The sequence below is a fragment of the Drosophila rhopaloa genome, unplaced genomic scaffold (genome assembly GCF_018152115.1).
Source record: "Drosophila rhopaloa isolate 14029-0021.01 unplaced genomic scaffold, ASM1815211v1 contig_115, whole genome shotgun sequence".
Classification (NCBI taxonomy): domain Eukaryota; kingdom Metazoa; phylum Arthropoda; class Insecta; order Diptera; family Drosophilidae; genus Drosophila; species Drosophila rhopaloa.
This window is the reverse complement of record NW_025334990.1, coordinates 15,510,861-15,528,891: the sequence shown is the minus strand read 5'-3', so window position 1 is coordinate 15,528,891 and position 18,031 is coordinate 15,510,861. Positions and strand designations below refer to the sequence as shown.

Below are 18,031 nucleotides of genomic sequence, written 5' to 3'. Positions count from 1 at the left end.
TTAGAACTCAAGCGAAGTGATTCATTGTTACATGCTCGCAGTGGCGGTTATATGGGGTTTTAGGGTAAATATAAATATAATCGTTTAATTAAACCAGAGCCCCAAAACTATTTTCAATGAATTTTTAAAGCCAAGTACACATTTTCATCCAAATACTTTTTATTAACAAGAGTATCGTCGAATATAATATATACAAATAGTAATTGTCAAAAAATATAAATTCATTATAATATTTTCAAATAAGACTAATTTGCAGCACGTTTTGAATTTGTAGAATTGATTATTTACAAGAGGAATACAACTAAGTGGCCTAATCTTAAGGACTGATATAATTCTAATAAAAGGTAATTAAATGTTGTTCTCGGGGTGTATGATTAGGAAAGGTTATGGTTGCTCACTCTACGTATATTATCAGCATATATAAGTTACTCGCTGTTGACCAGCTCGAACCATTGCCTCATGGCTTCGCTGAGCACTAGTGGTAATTGGTTGAGGTCCCTGACGATCACATAGTATGGGAATGGAAAACTGTCCAGATAGGAGCTAATGTTTACAGATCCATCTGAGTTCACCGCCACATGCTGTATATCCAGAATAGAGTTCTAAGAGTAATCAAAAATTAGTATAGTTCATTTTGATTATTTTTAAATTCATTACCTTGTTGTCTGGATTGTCGATGATGATGTAAACCAGGAAGATGCGCTGCAATCGCGCCAGCTTTATGGCGTTCTTGACTTTCTGCGCACCCTCGCTGAATATATTCCTTCCATCGCTGAGTATGAGCAAAAGGTTTTCGAACAGACCATTATCGCCACCCAGGCCGCTTTCTTCCGCATTGGCAGTGCGTATAAAGTCCAACAAGCCGGCTATTTTGGTCTTGTCTTGTGCGAAGTTTAGGGCGTTCACTAGGCGTGGTCCGTCGAACTGTTCTGTGTGATTCAGGACGATTTGAGGCGCCTCTCCGAAAGACACGATGCTCAGGCGCCCACTTTCCAGCAAAGTCAGTGCCTGCGACACCAGAGAGATGGCCTCCAGAGTCAGCGTTTTGGAGTTGTTGTGGTGCATCGACTTGGAATCGTCGATGGCGATCGTGATCTTGTAGTCACGCTGAGCTGGCTTTGTGCGTCGCAGCCAAATCTTGTCCTTGCGGAACTGCGAAGCGATGTAAGGGATAATCTTCTTCATATTGATGCGCCGCCCGGTGCGGTAATCGCCCTTCAGCCGCGTACACTTGGTGGGCTCCAGGATAAGACGTAGCTGCTCGCAGAGCTCTCGAGCATTCTGGGTCATACGGTTCGAGATGCCCTGCCAACTCTCGTAGTCCTCGTGCTGCGGTTGTGCCTGGAATATAACATTTAGTATGGGTATTACTATATGAAGGGACAGAAAACATACCCCTCGGAATGTGGTCAGCTGCTGCTGATACTGTTGCCGGAGCTCAATTTGCTCCGCTGCGCTCAGCTCCTCCGCGTGCGAGCTTTTGTCCAGCAGGATTTCGGTGCTATTGAATCACAGAGTTAATTTTAGTTTATATAAACTTTCAGGAGAGTTCCTAATACTCACTTGCTGTGCGCTGTGGTTTCGGTACTGCGAGGAACGGTCATGGTAAGCACCACTTCACCTTCAATCTCCATGCCCTCGGGAGTTTCCAGGCGCTCCTTGGACTGATCTGTCTTGGAGGGTTTGTCAGACTTTTGCTCCGTCTTTTCGGCACCCAGCTGCTCCAGTTGAGCATCATCCTCTGGGTCTACTGCTGGCTCGTCGGTTTCCATCAAATCGTCGACATTGTCCGCCTCGGTTTCCTCTTCGTTCGGTGGCTCATCCTCCTGGTGCTGGATCTTCTTCGACTGTTCTTCGGTGGCATTGTCTAGCGTAGTTTTGTCGCTGTTTTTAGGCTCCTTCACATGCTGGTACTCCTCGGCTTCCGCCTCTTCCGTGGGTTCCGGCTTCTCCTGATCAGCGTCTTCCGTTTCTTTAGACTCTTTTAGTTGGTCAATTGTCTTAAGTTGCTTCAATTTGTTCTGCTCCGCTTCGCCTGCAAGTGATTTTAGAGGTTATTGGTTATTGAATGGGAAATGTGCATTAGAATTATGGCTATCGGTTCCTAAATCCGTTTGCCTGCTTACCTAAGGATCGCTCTTCGTTAGTTCGCCCCTGTTTGCGCTTCTCCTGCGTTTGCCTTTCGTTCTTGCGCTCCTCTTGGGACACCATTTCCTGGGTTTCGGCAATGCCCTGATGGCCACCATCGTTGGTCTGCAAATATGGTTTATAGAAATTAGAGGGTAATCAAATAAGATGACGACTAAAACTCACATCGTTTTCAGCCTGCCCAACGCCATCCTTCTCTTCGCCTGTCTCTTGTTCGTCGAGTTTCTGGTCCTGCTTAATATCAGGGTCCTGCGGCTGCTGCACCTGGTCCGCTGAACTGCTCTGCTCGGTCTCTGGCATAGACTGGATATTTTCCTCCTTGCTGGCCTTGTCCTTGGACTGAGTGTGCTGTTCCGGTTTCTCCTCGCGCTTTTCCTCTTCCTCTTTGGAATTCTCAGGAGCGTCCTCGGGCTTTGGTTCATCGTCTTCATCCAGTTCCCCGCGTGTCTGAGTTTCCGGCTCTTCCTTTTCATCTTCGGGAGTGGCTTCGTCGCCCTCGCCCTGATCCTCTTGGCCTGGCTTCGCTTCAGTGCCCGCCTCATCTTCCTCGGAGTCGCTGCCGTCGCTTTGGGGTTCGCCTTCTTCCTCTGCAGCAGGCTCCTCCTCGCCATCATTCTCGGGCTCCTCAGCCGGCTGCATGTTTTCCTTCATGGCATCAATGTCAAAGGGATTCTCATCTGTGGGCTGCTCCTCTTGATCGTCGTGACCCTCATCTACGTTATTCATATCGCCCAGGTCCATTTCTTCGGGCTCTGGCGGCTCCTCCAGCTCGTTGTGCATGGCATTGGTCTGCTCCTCGTCCATTTCGGGGTCATTCATGTCGTCGATGTCCTTGGCCTGCTCCTTGCGCTTGTCCTCGCCGCTCGGCTCATTTGTGGCATCCAAGCCGTCCTTTTCGTGCTCGTCCTTGCCATCCTCCTTGGCCGCATCGTTCTTTGTGTCCAGATCGTTGTGCGCATCCTTCTCATCCTTGCTGCCCTTGCCCTGATCCTCCTCATTCATCTCAGGCTCCTCTTCCTCCTCGGGCTTTTCCTCGTCATCGCCCCAGATCTGGTCGTCCAGTTTCTCGGCTCCCTCCTCCGTCTCACCCATCTCCTTGTTAAGATCCTCTTCCTCCTCTTCGGACTCCCCGCTGTCATCTTCCTCGGGTTTTTCCACATCCTGCATCTTGGCATCAAAGTCGTCGCTCATCTCAATGCCCTTCTCCTCCTTGCAGTCAGGCTCTTGCTTGTCGCCCTCGTCCTTGCGGTCCTCTGGCCGCTTGGCGTCGTCCAACTGATCCTCGGACTCAATCTTGTCGGAGGCATCGTTCTCCCCAGTGCCATCCTCCAGGCCAAAGCCCTCGCCGTTCTTCGAGTCCTGCTTGGACTGACCCTCCTCATCTTGCATAAGGTCCGGCGGCACACAGAAGCCCTTGCTGCCAATCTCCACGAATACGGTTAGCACTATGGACAACATCTTGGCGGAAACCTTGTGGGTGGCCAGCTGCTGCAGGAGCAGATAGTCCGCTAGTAATTGGTACTGCTCCAGAATGGGCAGCAGACCGATTGCTCGTCGTACGCATAGTAGCTTATCCTGGTCTTCGGAATTGGAGTGCTTCAGCACGAGGAGTACATTGGAAAGCTTGCCGAGGACGCGGGGCAGACTTAGCTGTTTCCAATCCTCGTTGAGTTCTCCAGTGAGGCACTTCTTCAGATGCTGTTCCTGCAGCGCCTCTTTCGACTCTTCATCCGCCTCCTTGGCATCCCCATTTTGTTGCCCCTCTTCTGGCTTTGCGTGGTGTTTGTAAATCTTCTGCAGCGATATAAGCACACTGTGGGCTATGTTGGCCAACTCGGTGTCCGCATTTTCCAGATCTATTGCCTCTGAACTAGTCTCGGCGGGCTTTTTGCTTTGCAGGCTGGCTAACAGTTCGATGAGAGGTTCCGCCAAGGGCAGATGATCATTTTGTCCTGCTCGTAGTAGTTCCAAAGTCTTTTCTATGACCTGCAGAATCTGCAGATAGCTTTTCTGGTAATAATCACACTTCTCGCTCGATAGGAACTCCAGATTACTGGTGTTTAGCTCGTTTAGCAATTTTTGGCTGCTGCTTAGGACCTGTCTGCTTAAATCAAGGAGCTCATTTTTAGCCAAGGGAATGGTTCTCACCACGAGACTATCGCCGGAGTTTTCTCTCACCGTGCTTGGAGCACAACTTAACAGCAGCTGCCACTGCTTCAAAACATAGTGAATCTGGCAAAGATTAGTCTTTATATTCCCTGCTATATCTGCACTCCTGACGAAGCTCAGAGTTCCTGCATTATTCTCCGCTTGTGGCACAATCTCAGCCAGCTTACGCAAGCTATCCAGCGAACTCCTTAGCTGATGAAGCTCCTTGGTGGATCCAGAAAGCTGATCTCGCTGCTGCTGCACCAAAAGGAACAAGTCCACAGCGAAGCCCTTGATACGTTCAATATTTGGAGGACCCAGTTCCGACAGGGGAGTCAACATAATGTTTTGCAAAAGCTTCAGCTTGAACACACTCTTCATGTAGTACAAGTCCAAGTGCTCATCCAACTGCTGGGCACTGGGGTGCAGACGTGGCAGCATGGATCGAATGGAATAAGGAGGCAGCTGGAAATCTTCAAACTCGTTACGCAGAGAGAGCTCCAACAGACCAGTCTTGTAGCTGGCACCCAACCGATGGAGCATCTTGAAGAGATCCGTGAGGGCCTTTCGCTTCTGCTGGAGGATCTGCTTGGCCTCCTGCTTCTGCTGGGGTCTCTCCTTCGAGCGATCAACATTCAAGGAACGCAAGTGCTCACATCGCTCCAACTGGCTGGCCAGCAAGTCATCCAAGTCCGTGATTAATTCGCCGTAGGGCACCTGTCCCAGTGTTTCCTTAACCACATGACGGGCAGTGCGGAAGTGCTTTTCCAAGCGCTGCAGCAGTGCATTTTCCGACACAAACTCCGCCTGGATGGAAAACTTCTCCAGCAGCTTCTCACTGGCCACGAATTGTTGTCGCTCCGTATTCAGATACTTAATCTTGTTGTAGTTCCTCAGGCCCTTACCCTTGTCAGTGCCAAAGGTGTAGTCCTTGGCAGTGGAATCCTTGGGCTGGAACACCTCGCTGATCTTCTCCTGCATCGCCAGCCGGTACTCCTTCAGGAACTTGTTCAGATTGCGATGCACACTGGCCACACTGTTGCGCATGCTAAAGTAACTCAAATCCTTGCTGTAGCTCTGGATCTTGACGAACTCTTTAAGCTTCTTTTCGATGGGCGAGCGTCGGGATTTCGCAGAGTCTGCAATCTCGCCGGCAAACTGGGAGAAATACAGCTGGAGATTGTGCAATGCTGCAATTAGAGGAGGCAAACCCTCGATCTTTCCAGCTCTCTCCACGTTGTGCAGATACAGCTCAAATCCTTGAAGCAGCTGCAGCCGAATATGGAAGTCACCGTAGCAAGAGGCCTCCACAAACTGTCTTAGGATGCGCACCACTTGGGGCAGCTCCAAGCGCTGGGCCTCTCCCAAGTCCTGGGCATCCAGCAATTGCTCTTGGGCGAAACGTTGCTCTGCAAATTTGATGTCTGTATAGGATTGATCAAGTTGCTTCTGATGTAGGAACTGTTGCAGCAGATTGTAGATGAAGAACCAGTAGCGATAGGCCTGGAGCTCCACTTGGGCTGCTGTTTGTCCTAGACAATTGCGCCAATGCTGCAGCTCCAATCTTGTCCAACGTTGAACAAACTCCGCCACTTCGATTTCCTCCGTCACCAGATTATTATTCCTGTGGGCCACTTCATTCCAAAGGGCCAACTTTTGTCTCAGCAGTTGGAATCCGGTATTGAATCGCACTACTGGGGCATGAGCAGGCAATCGCCGGATGCGTGAAATCACCAACTTAATGTCTGCCAGACCGGCGTGCTCAGGATACTGCTCCAGTTGCTCCAACACACGCTTCTCTATCCGCTCCATTACAGCAAGGCAGCTTTGGATTTCACTGATATTCGAATCCTTGTAAAAATCGTAAGGGGAACTTGCTTCTCCCTCCTCCAATTCAATGTCCTTCAGCTGTTTTTGCTGCAGGGCCAATCCAAAGGCCAATCCATTGCAGGCCCTTTCATCCAGATTCGACCCCAAGGCTGTCTTGTAGTGGCCGTGCAAATGAGCAAAGACCTGAAAGCGTGCTCGGTATGGAGCGAGTAAATGTAGCTCCAATTCCTTCGACGACTTGGGTTCCTCTCTATAGTAAACCGGAGTGTGCTGGGTCATCACCTCGATGAAATTGCGCGCCAGGAAGGCATAGTCCTCCTCGACCACAATCTGGGCTTGCTTGGCCTTAGCACTGGCCTTCTTGTCCAGTTTTAAGACCTGCTCCAAAGTGGGTTGCGAAACGAACTCGGCAAAGTCTTCGTCTAGGTTTGTGGGAAAGTTCTGCTCGATCTCCTGCATCTCAATAAGCTCCTCACTATCCACTCCACCCTTGGTCTTGGTCACATACAGACTCTCTGCCTCCGCTTTGAGTTGACAGCGACGCTGCTCCTCCTGCTGCCAGGTTTGGTTGCAGATGCTCAGCGCATCATCGTAGGCGGCAAAGCTCGTTTCATCTATCACTTTGCCCAGGGAGATATAGTTTCTTAGCTCAGTTAGCTTGGCTTTAAGCAATCGGAAGTATTCATATTCGCTGTGAGGTAGCTCGGCAAGTAATCCGTAGAGCCTGCTATTTCTGATGACCAGTGGCTGCTGGGATGGGAATTGCACTATTTCCCCGATGGTTTCCTGCAGCTGCTCCGCCTGCAAAACACTGCCTGCCTGCTGAACTCTGGCGAAGATCACCTTGAGGGACTCTAAGCCAAAACGCAGCTGGTTCACAGCGCATTTGATGGGTTCGACGAAGTCTTGGTAGTAGGAGGAGTATCTAGCGAGGGTGTGATGAACGAATCTCTGGGCATTAGCCAGCCACAGCTCCAGTTTGCCCAACACCTCAGTGCTGCTCTTTAGCTGCGCACTGTTGGCCGCCTGCGATCCTTTGAAGTTTTCCCACTCGGAGCTTATAAGTTGGAACAGCTTGTAGAGCGTCTCACAATCGCCATTCGAATGGAGGAAGTGCGTGATATCTTGAACCAGAGCGGCGTACAGACACTGTTCCGGACGCAGGGCCAACTTTTGGGAGAGCTGTTGCTGCCGCTTGTGCGCTGCTTTCAATCTGTCCTCCAATTGGCTGCGAATCTCCTCGCCAAAGTGCCGGTACTTCATCACAATCTTCATGAAATCATAGGCGGTGCTTAAAGTGCTCAGACAACCAATATCCTCTGCTATATATTGGTTCTTCAGTCGGTTCTTTTCCACGGGATCAATCAGCGGGGCATTTGTGAGCAGGCACAGCTCTATGGCTCCCACTAAAGCATTAGTTAGTGAAACGTCAAAGGCTGTTATCATGGAGTCCTGGTTGATGTCGTCCTTTTGCAAATTGTTTAGCATTTTTTCCAGTTCATTGGTACAGCTTTGGAAGCCTTCATTTGGTTTCTGTTCACGCTGACTTAAATGACTCACATATTCGAGCTCTTTTAGCAGTTGACTAGCGTTCTCCTGGACCTGTGATAGATTGTTGACTCTTCCACTATATTTCGAACTAAGTAGCTGGGAGTTCTCCCACAGCAGATGCCGCGTTTGCTGCAGGGAGGAGCGCCATTCCTGCAATTCACTGAGGGGTACCGATCGCAGTTGTCCATTTGGCTGGCAAATCAGTGATAGGAAGACGCCCGACAAAGCGGGACCCTGATAAATAAAGCGACCAGATATATCCGTGCTGCCTTCTTCCGAGGGTCCTTGAACGCAATCCAGACGGTTAGAAAGATTCTCCAACTGATAGCATTGAATGGAGTTACGATACTGCCTTTGATAAGTGCGCAATCCCTTGTAGCTGCTACCAATCTTTTCCAGCAGCGATGCAAACTCCTTTTGATCCTTCAACCCGTTCAATTCTTTCTTAAGTTCAATCCAAGCACTTGTAGCTTCAGCATGGGAAGCGCTCTCAAGAGTTTTCAGACTATGCCAGAGATTGCTGTTCAAGGTGAGCAACTGATCAGTGTACACGGGGTTCACTTGCTCATCAAAGTCATCGCGCAAAGTTCCCGTCAACAGACGCTCCATGAATAATTCCCTTAAAGCAGCGAGTAATAGTTGTGGGGTGTTGGTAGCGATACCTTCTGGATGATTATATGATGAGCTGTCCTCCGTTTCGGCTTCTAAAAGGGTCTTCAGACCATTGAGATCGAGGTCCAAGTCAAATCCGTTTTCTGTATTAGTCTCATGAGCTTCCTTTAACTTAGTTTGAAGTCTTTGCAGGCGGGATTGAAGTATCTCATTCGTCAGAGACCCACTCAATTCAAAGGCCTTGAGTTGGAAACCATGGGTGTTGTTTCGGAGGAAGGATCGCCATTTGTTTGCCTCGTCCGATTGAAGTAACAACCATCTCTTGAGCCAGGAAGATAGCTCTAAATTGCCATAGCTCGGTACCACACTAAGTAATATTTCCAGTTCCTCCAATTCTGTGTGAAGTTGAATCTACGATAGAAGAGAGGAACCATTTATAAAAAATTTATTTGAATTCCTTACATTTCACTTACCTGTTGATCCTGATAGTAAGGCTGGAACTGTGTAAACTGCTTTGAGTAAATCTTGCAAGACACGTTTAAAGGCCGTTTCGTCTCCTCAATGTACTTCTTAATATTAAGAACACTTTCTTGAATATTGAGCATTCTTTCAGAGGGATTCTTGACAGTTAATTTAAGTAAAGGACTTAGAAGGTGCTTCTCCAGCCACTGGAAATGGAGCACCAGTTTGTGCATCAGGGGCATATGAAGTTCGGTGCTATATAAAAGCTTCTGCTGTGCCGTAATCAATATTCTATTGAACCAATGAAAGCGTGTTACCAACTGTACGTACTGCTGAAGATCCAAGTCAGCTTCTTGTAAGTCCTCCAACAAACTGCTGTGTAGAACCTCGAGGAAAGTCGAAAGGTTGGCTAGAAAATCATTGGCGTACTTGACAGTCACTTGTTGCTTCTGCAAAGCCTGTGAATACTGCAGAGCATTCATTTGCTGTACTGTGCTCACTGAATTGGTGGGTACGTCATCTACCACAAGGCGCGAAAGAAGCAAAGCACTCAGGTTTAAAGGCTTGATTTGCGAAAGCTCCTTATCTGTGGAGTAATCCCGGAGTCTAGGGAAAAGTTTTCGATTCCAGGGCAGATTCACCAGAGCTCCTTTCGCACTGACACTCCTTTTCTGTAGGCAAGTGAAAAGATTCTGGGACAACTCTTGAATAGAAGTGTGTTCCGATAACCAAGGTTGCAGGTAGAGATGTCTTAATTCCAAATCTCCAAAGGCCGATGACTCGTAGAGTATGTAAAGGAAGTGACGAATAAGTTGTTGAGGTTTTAGCTCATCTAATTTAAGATCCTCCATTTGTTGGAAGAGAGCCGCTAACTGCTTTTTGGGAATATTTTCTCCTAAAGATCCATCCAGCAAAACTTTCAGAGCCACTGCCTGGAGTTTGATTAATGACAATGAGTTTAGGTTTCCTGAACTAAGTATCACATCGCTGAGAAAATCCTTTTGGACAGTAGTCTCTTCCTCAAACAATTCGGTTTGGGCCAGTACCACTTCGCGCAGTTTGTTTTGGTAGTACGACAAGCCATAGCCCATCAAATCGGTATTGGCAGAATAAACATAGACCTCCATTGCGGCCACGTAAATAGCACGTTTTAGTTCATAACCAATCCTCTTGTAGGCAGCGCTTAGGAAAGCAAACTGCGTCAGATGTGAGATGGAGTAGTTATTAAATTCCGTCAGTTGACTTATGCTCTTATGAACTCCAAGGATGCAATCTATAGCCTCCGTTTGATGTACACCCTGTTCATGCACAAAGGCACGCATATCATCCACAGAATAGGTATCCCGGGATAGGCAGAGCTCCACACATCGGTTGCGCATCGCTCGCGATAGTTCACCATTCTTGGGATCCACGGTTAAGAAAGCACGGAAATTGTTTGACTTGTAGACCACCTCAGCACTATCCTGTGCAGTTATTCCCTTTTCAGCAATTAGTAAGCTCCCGTTTGGCTCAAATACGGGATTTAGGCGATCCAGAACGGCCGAGGAACAAAGATTCACATGCTCCAACATAATGAATTGGCCGCACTTTAATGAGGTAACAATTTGGGAATCCACCCATTCAAAAGATCCTCCCGTGTTGAGGGAATCTGCCGTCTTTATGTAGGCTTGAAGTATCAAGAACTGGGACTTGGTTTCTGACAATTGCTGGAATGCCTCCACTTGGCAGTTCTTTGGTGTGGTTCCCAGAAGCTCGATGATCTTACCCAGGGAGTCCAGACGCTCGCTAAACAACTTAAGTTCATCTAACACGCTGTGTTGCTGAGATTCTAAAAAGTATACAATTAAATACGCTTTCTCACAAGTAAACATTTTCACTCACCTGTTGTGACCTTGGCCAATTTATTGTACTTGCTCCAGTAGTTCCACAGCTTTTCCACAAACTCAATTTGAATCTGCTGGACAAACGCCCGCTGAACACAGGCAAAGACTAGCGCCTCTACTCTCTTGTAAATTAGCTCTAGATGACGATTTAGATCAATCTGTAAAAGGTAAAAATCAAGTTGAGTAGCTAGATCAAGTCAATGATTAAGTCTGAATCTTACCTGCTGGAAGCTTCCAGTCACGGAATCATCAATTATATCCGTGTTGCAGAGGCGATTGGAAAGCACACAGAGGGCATCGATTAGCTTGGTCTTGCCACTGTCCGTTGACCCGCAGAGCAGCAGTGGCTTCTCCATGTGCACGGCCTCGACAATTTGCTTGAGCAGCTGCCTCTGACTGTCCAGCAGCAAGGGAGCCTGCTCCTGTCGGGTGGCCAAGTCCAAAACACCGGCTTGTTCCCGCTCCAGAACAACATCGTTGAGATACACCTTATCCGCTGTCCAATAAAGTGATACATCGTCCGAAACCTCATTTAGCTCCTCGGCATTGCATTCAAAAACGGTTGAGAAAACATTGCGGATGTACAATTTATCTTGGTCGCAGCGCATCCTTTGGTAGTAGACCAACTGCATCCTTTCGTAAAGTGTAAGTAAGAAATTCTTAAAAGCAGACTGAAAGGAGGATGATGTGGATGCCAAGATGTAGCCAGTTTGTGGGTTGTGCAGCAGATCGCACCAGCGGAGAATATCACGCAGATTAAACTCGTAGGGGCCACCCTTATAGCCGAACTCCATGCAAGCCACTCCGCGATCTAGTAGCTCCGAAAAACGCACCAAGCGAGCGGCCAAATCAAAGGGATTCGAAATAACTGTAGATCCCTTTCCGGAGTAAATCTCAAAGATGTTGCCTTCAGTCTCCTTATCCAGTAGCTCCAAGAAATGTCCACTTAATTGTTCAAAGTACTTTCCATATTTCACATTTACCACATGAAGCAAGTCCTCGGTGGAAAGCTTACGCAGATAAACTTTGGTAAATCGATTAAGGAAAGATTGTGGCAATCCCTTACGTCCGCCGCCTTGCTTTAGAGGATTCTGGCAGGCAAATATGCGTGTGGAGCCAGCCAAGTGGAAGCTCTTGTTCAATTCCGGGATGTAGACCTCTCCGCGATGATCCAGCACCGCGTTGAGACCTTCCAGGACGGATTGGGGAGCCAGATTAAGTTCGTCCAACAGAATCCAGGTGTTCTTCGCCTTCAGAGCGGCCAGAAGTGGACCGTCCCGCCACACGAAGCTGCCAATTTGGCGACCGGAAGAGGGTATATTTGATTCCAGTAGGTTATCCTCCGCAGGCAGATCCGTTCCAAACAGATCAGCCAAATCCGTGTGTTCGCAAAGATTGATGCGCACAATTTGGTAGCCGATGGCAGCAGCTATGCTCTCCACAATTGAGGTCTTGCCCACACCAGGTGGACCCTCTAGGAGCACTGGCTTTTGAAGGGAAAGGGCAGATAACAAACGGAAAAGATTCTGCTTGGTAGTGGGAGCATCGAAGAAGAAATCTTCTTTGGCCGGCGTCAAGCGCTCCTCGTTAACATCTATGAAAAAGGGACGAATACCAAAGCGGGATTCATCCAGCTGGACTTCAAAGCCTCGCTTCTTGCCAACTTCTTCCAGGGTAAACTTCTCGTTTAGGATTAGACCAGCTTGTTTAATAGCCTGTTTAATGATACTGGTTTTAAGCCGCTCTACCTGCTCCTGCGATTCATGGGGCAGCATTTCCAGTGCATCCAGGAAAATGGTTTCCAATCCAAAGATGGCCTGCTCTGCAAAGCTCAGCTTTCCGTTGCTGATCATATAATTGGCCCAAGCCAAGATATCACGTACTGAGAACTTAAACTTCTCGTTGGTGTCGCGAATGTGGAGCACTATTTCCACCAAGTACTCGGCCACTTTATGAGTGTCGATCGCCTGTCCTTCGTGCTCCTTCTGCCGGCTCATGCAGTTGTAGGCAATCTCAATGAGGTCCTCCTTGTTGTCGGAGGGCAAACACCAGACCTCTGTAAAGCGATTCCTTAAGGCAGGCGACAGTTCCTTCTTACCAAAATCACCACCCGGATTCATGGTAGCGAGGAATTGGAAACCGGTCTTAGCCTGCACCACGAAGTCGGGATTTGCTTCCAACTCTGCGACGCCGCCCTTCTCGGCAAGTAACACAGTACGTTCCGGTTCCAGGATGCAGTTGAGACGCTCCAACACGGAATCCTCAGCAAGGGATATCTCATCGGCCATAAAATATGATCCCTCCTGCATTGCATAAATCAACGGACCATCGGCCCACTCGAAAAGTTGAGTGGAGTCCTTTCCTCGACAAGGACGCAGTCCTCCCAGAAAATCCGCTCCTTCGGTGTGCATGTGACAGTTGAGGATGCGCAGCTGTACATCCGCGATGCTGGCGAGGAGTTGGCACACAGTGGTCTTGCCACAGCCCGTGGGACCAACTAATAACACTGGTTCGTCGAACTCCAAAGCCTTAGCCGTAACCACAGCCATGCGTGTCATATTCCGGGTCCAAACGATATCTCCTCGCAGCTTAAAGTTTCTAATGGCATCTAGGATTCTTCTACTCACCATGGAGGAGCTCTCCCTCTCGGTTTGGATATCAAACAGCAGCTGAAGGTCCACCTTCTTGCGGAAATTGGCGAACAGGGTTTTCTCAATTAACTCATGCTCATCCTGGGAACGCACTTTGGAGGATAGAACCAAGTAGCCCTCCTCCACGAGATGCTGGTTCCAGTCGTACTTGGTATCCTCATGCAGGGACTTATCCGCATGGGTATATCGGTTGCCCCAACGGAAAAGATCGCGCAAAGTGAACACTTGTTTGGAGGTATTCTGCCGATGTTGTTGCAACTGGGTCATGCACTGCACCATTTTGCGTGCATAGGAGGGTGGAATGAAGCACCGCTTTTCCAAAATGGTCTCCAACTCCACGCGTGGTATGTCCGCAAAGTGGAGCTCTATGAAACGATTCTTAAAGGCACGGGAGAGGGTCTTCCTTCCGCCATAGAGTCCCGGAGGATTTTGCGTGGCAAACAACATAAAGTTGGGATGAGCCTTTACCAGCGTCTGCGTTTCCGCGATGTACAGCTCCCTGTTGTCATCTAGAACGCGATTAAGAGCCTCCAAAATGTCGGTAGAGGCGAGGTTAAGCTCGTCCAGTATAATCCAGAAACCATGGCGCATGGCTTGCACCAGCACTCCTTCCCTGAAGGTTAACTTTCCATCCAAATCCGCCGCATATGTGCCGATATACTCCTGAAGATCCGTGTGCTCATGGTTGTTGATCCTCAGACAGCGATTACCACTCCTCCTGGCCACATAGTCAATCAAGCTGGTTTTGCCCGCACTCGTGGGTCCCTGGAGCAGAATTGGTAGCTTGCCTATCGAGATAATACGGGCCAAATCCTTTAGGTTCTTCTTTACACTTTCCGTGAGGATGTAGTGAGTGCACGGCTGGGCTTCCAAGTTGCCCGGCTGGATCCAGTAGCCCTCGAAATCCAGGTAATTCTCACCCAACTGGGGCAACTGCTTGCTCAAAACAGCCTTGACGTTCGACAGCAATGCATTCTGAATGAGAAGAAGCACCACATGATGCGAGTCCGGATCCAATTGGGTGAGGAAACTCAAGCAGAAACTCTCGTACAGATTACGCTCGATGGAGCCACACAAATTTCGCGCACAGATCCGCAAGCTGCGGCAAAGTGTACGCAGTGAATAAACTGGACGATTCCCGAGCCCATCATTCAGCTGGAGCTCGGACAGCTTGCGCAACGATTTGTATAGTTGAACTATGCTGTGAACCGACTTTCGCTGGATACCCGTATTAGCCAGATAATCGCTGACCAACAGACTCAAATCCGCATCCGTTGTGAGTTCATCCACGAAGAATTCCGTGAAACGATTGCGTATACCCACAGGCAAATCCTTCTTGCCAATGTCCGTGTTGGGATTCATACAGGCGAAGATGCGGAAGTCTGGATGCCGCTTTACGGGCGTGAAATCACCACGTTCCAAGAGAACCACAGAGCCTTCGGGTTCAAGGATAGTCGAAAGACATTCTAGCGTCTCCGCGGAGGCCAAGTTAATCTCATCCAACAAAACCCAATCTCCGTTGCTAATACAGTTAACAAGGGATCCGGGTATGAAGGCGAACGATATGTTGATGCTCTTGTCCAGCTGCATCTGAAGCTTCTGCACTTTTTCTCTTAGTGTCTGCCACCGGGGAAGCAATTGATTACGCTTCAGTTCCGGATTCTTGGCCACCTGTAGGCAGATGTTGATCATGGTTCGGATTATCACAGTGTGACGACCACTGTTATAGTGGGTGGCGAACAGGCGCAGAAACTGCAAATTCTTTTCCTGATTAAACGTTTCGGAAAGTAGATACTCGAATTCATTTCGCAGAGGTGCCAAAACGTAGTTCAGTTCCACGGGCTTGAAGCCGCCAACCAAATCTGATACATCCGACTGGTTGTTCATGTTGACCACCACCAGTTTGTGTTCTGTTCGCTCGGCGAGATATTGCACTGACGAGGTCTTGCCAACTCCGGTTTCGCCCACCAAAAGTACAGGCTCCGAATGGCTGACACACACGGCGATCCGCTCCAGGATGCAGCTGGCCAGCCGAGTAAACGAGAAGGTGGTACGCTTGTTTTCAATCTTGCCAATAGCCCGCTTAGTTTGCCTTGTTAACTTCTGTCGCTTGAGGTCCTGCTCTGAGGATTCCTCGTTTTCACTGTTCTCCAACTCCGATTTTGCCAAAAGGTTTGCTCTTCCAATTTTTATGTTCTCCAGGCCAAACTCCACATCTGGTTTGTATTCATTTGCGAAATGTTCGCAACGGGAACGGATGATGCCCAACTTGGCTCCAATGCTTGTAATTAAGGTGATTTTTTCTTTGCTATGCGGAAGATATGAGCAAAATACATCCACGGCGTTTTGGAAGACAAAATACGCACATTCCGAGCTGGTCACTGAAAATTGTGAATTGGATCGGTGGCAGAGCTTCACCAAATCACGAGTGGACACTAATCTTCCCGAATTAGGACTGGATGTAAGAGAAACCTGCTCAAAGGGCAGTGCCACATATTTCTCCGTGTTGTCCGCCTTGTCGCCCGATTCCTGCTGCCTCAAGTTATCCGCAGATGTGTGGTGCCCGCTGGAGAAGGTGAGGAACACATCCACAATTCGATTGGCCACAGTTGCCAACTTGGGATAGTTGGTACTGACCACTTTGCAAAGTTCATTACGCGAAAGGGGTAGTATATTGATGGTATAAAGATATTTGTCCAGCAGCGAGTAGAGCGATTTGTGGCTGGAATTGCTCGCCGATTTGTTGGTTCTAAGGATTAAGAAAACACATTAAATAATGTAAAGTGCATGCCCACTTGATTGATTTCTTACCTCACTGTGACAAACAACTGAAAACCAGGCTCAATTTTCACGGAATCCCGGAAACCAGGGACACTAAGGCACTGACGTTCCAAAAGGCTACTCAGAATGGTATATGTGTCTTGGGTCGCGGCATCCAGATCCTCCAGCAACAACCAATAGCCATGCATGACGGCCTTCAAAAACAATAGTATTTATTAAAGTAAGAAAGAAATTTAGGGATTTGATAACTAACCTGCGTCAAAACTCCAGGCAGCCAAACAAACTCCCCGGGTACATCGGTGCAGCGATATTGACCCAGTAACATTTTGCTATCGGTCTGATCTCCAAGCTGAATACGTAAAAATCCATTCTTTGGCGAGGTCTCACCCAAGTCGAGCAGTTCCTCCAGAGGCAACTCCTCCAGTTTGCGCTTGTTTCCCGTCGTCTTTGGTTTCTTTTTCGGTATCAGCAGTTGCTCCTCTTCTTCGGCTTTTTTTAAGGCTTTCTCCCTAATTTTAATCTCATTTGGCTTGGGGCAAATGCGACCAGTTTTGCGGGCTAGGTACTCAATAAGCGTGGTCTTACCACAGCCCACAGGTCCTGACAGGCAAATAGGTTTGGCAGCAGCCACTCCGAGGGCAATACTACGTAGATTAACCACAGTTGAATCCACCTTCACAATACGATCGTAGCAGCCATCGGTGCTGCTATAGAACTCCAGGTTCTCCTTGTTGAAAGTGGGCAGTAGGACGCCCTCGATGTTGGTCACAGCCTGATTAATTCCCTGCAGCTGCAGCTGCAGAAGTTGATCGGAGGCTTCTGGTTTATAGCTGCCAAGGGTGCTCCTAACTAAGGTCCAAGCTTGCTCCTTTTCATGCTCGAACTCCAGTCGTGTTTTGGTGGATATTTGCTCATTTAAATCATTTAGCTGGGGTGAACTCATGTTGGTAAGCATAGCCATGATGTGGTTGCAGTAAAGCTGCGTCTTCGGGCTTGATGAATTGTGTGCATAGGTGGCTATAAAGCTGGACCAATCCCACAGCTCGCGGAAATATGGTGTATCACTTTTTAGCAATTGATAGCAGCATGTGATTATCTCCAGATCCTCCAGATTGGCAGTAGGACTGCCATTCTTTAACTTTTTACTGGGAAGACTATCATTGCTCTGGTTTTTCTCAAAGGGCGCTGGCTTGTCGTGGAAGTAACTCTTGGCAAATCTGCAGGGAAAAGGTTTAATAACTTATTTTTAAGATAAAAAATGTCAAGAACGCACCTCTGCGCATCCAGGGATAAATCAATGAGCTTGGCCAGCGCCACACATTCCAGCTGATACTGGCGGAAGCTTTGACCAGCGGAATCCCAGCGGAGCGCCATGGAGAGGAGCAGGAGCAGCTGCTCCTCGAAACTTACGGCCACGGGCACCGTGTAAGCAGGCTGAGGCAACTGCTCACTGAGCGTCCGGAAGAGCCGCTCCACATCCTGATTCACATATTTCTAAAATGAACAAAAGACTAAATATGCTATTTTCCCATTAAAACCATCTTAACTCACCTGCTTCTTGATAAACTTTTGTAAACTTTGGGAAAACACGTTGTCTTCAGACTCATCGGAAATAAGCTGCAGTAATCGCTGGGCGCCAAGCCGCAGCTTGCTGGCGTTAACTTCCATTTGTTTAGAAACTAGTCTAACGTATTCTTAGGTATATTTCAGTAATATTTCCGCTTATTTTCGTTGATTTGCAGCACAATGTCCCGGAATGAAGAGCAAAACACACGCGAATTTAAAACACGTGCAGCACACACAACCAGCGTTGCCAGCTAGTTTGCAGCCGACCATCTGATTGCAACGGGCTGGCAGGACTGACGGTTTGCTTACCTTTTTTGCCGGCACGCCACTAAAATCTGGCAACGCTAGCCGCAATGTTTTGTTTGGTTTTTGTTGTTGTCTCTTGCATTTTTTAGAGCT

At 48.3% G+C, this 18,031-nt stretch overlaps 1 protein-coding gene across 1 annotated transcript; it reads right to left on the bottom strand.

Moving 5' to 3' along the window:
* Positions 1-159: 159 nt before the first annotated feature.
* On the bottom strand, positions 160-17,869 carry LOC108049218 (midasin). Its single transcript, XM_017130333.2, has 13 exons — positions 17,618-17,869; positions 17,340-17,560; positions 16,320-17,283; positions 16,097-16,260; positions 10,856-16,034; positions 10,633-10,792; positions 8,763-10,579; positions 2,314-8,700; positions 2,127-2,253; positions 1,564-2,035; positions 1,396-1,501; positions 658-1,341; positions 160-602 (listed from the first exon to the last, which is right to left on the bottom strand). Exons 1-13 carry the CDS (start codon positions 17,732-17,734, stop codon positions 426-428), a joined length of 16,575 nt encoding a protein of 5,524 aa, XP_016985822.1. The 5' UTR covers positions 17,735-17,869; the 3' UTR covers positions 160-425.
* Between the last annotated feature and the right edge of the window lie 162 nt (positions 17,870-18,031).

What these genes read in the sequence shown, in the direction of transcription:
- LOC108049218 (XM_017130333.2), bottom strand. Translation starts at nt 17,734, where the DNA reads ATGGAAGTTAACGCCAGCAAGCTGCGGCTTGGCGCCCAGCGATTACTG. An exon ending in CTTACTATCAGGATCAACAG is followed by an intron (nt 8,701 to 8,762) that starts GTAAGTGAAATG and finishes CTTCTATCGTAG; the next exon opens with ATTCAACTTCACACAGAATT. An exon ending in TCGACAATCCAGACAACAAG is followed by an intron (nt 603 to 657) that starts GTAATGAATTTA and finishes GATTACTCTTAG; the next exon opens with AACTCTATTCTGGATATACA.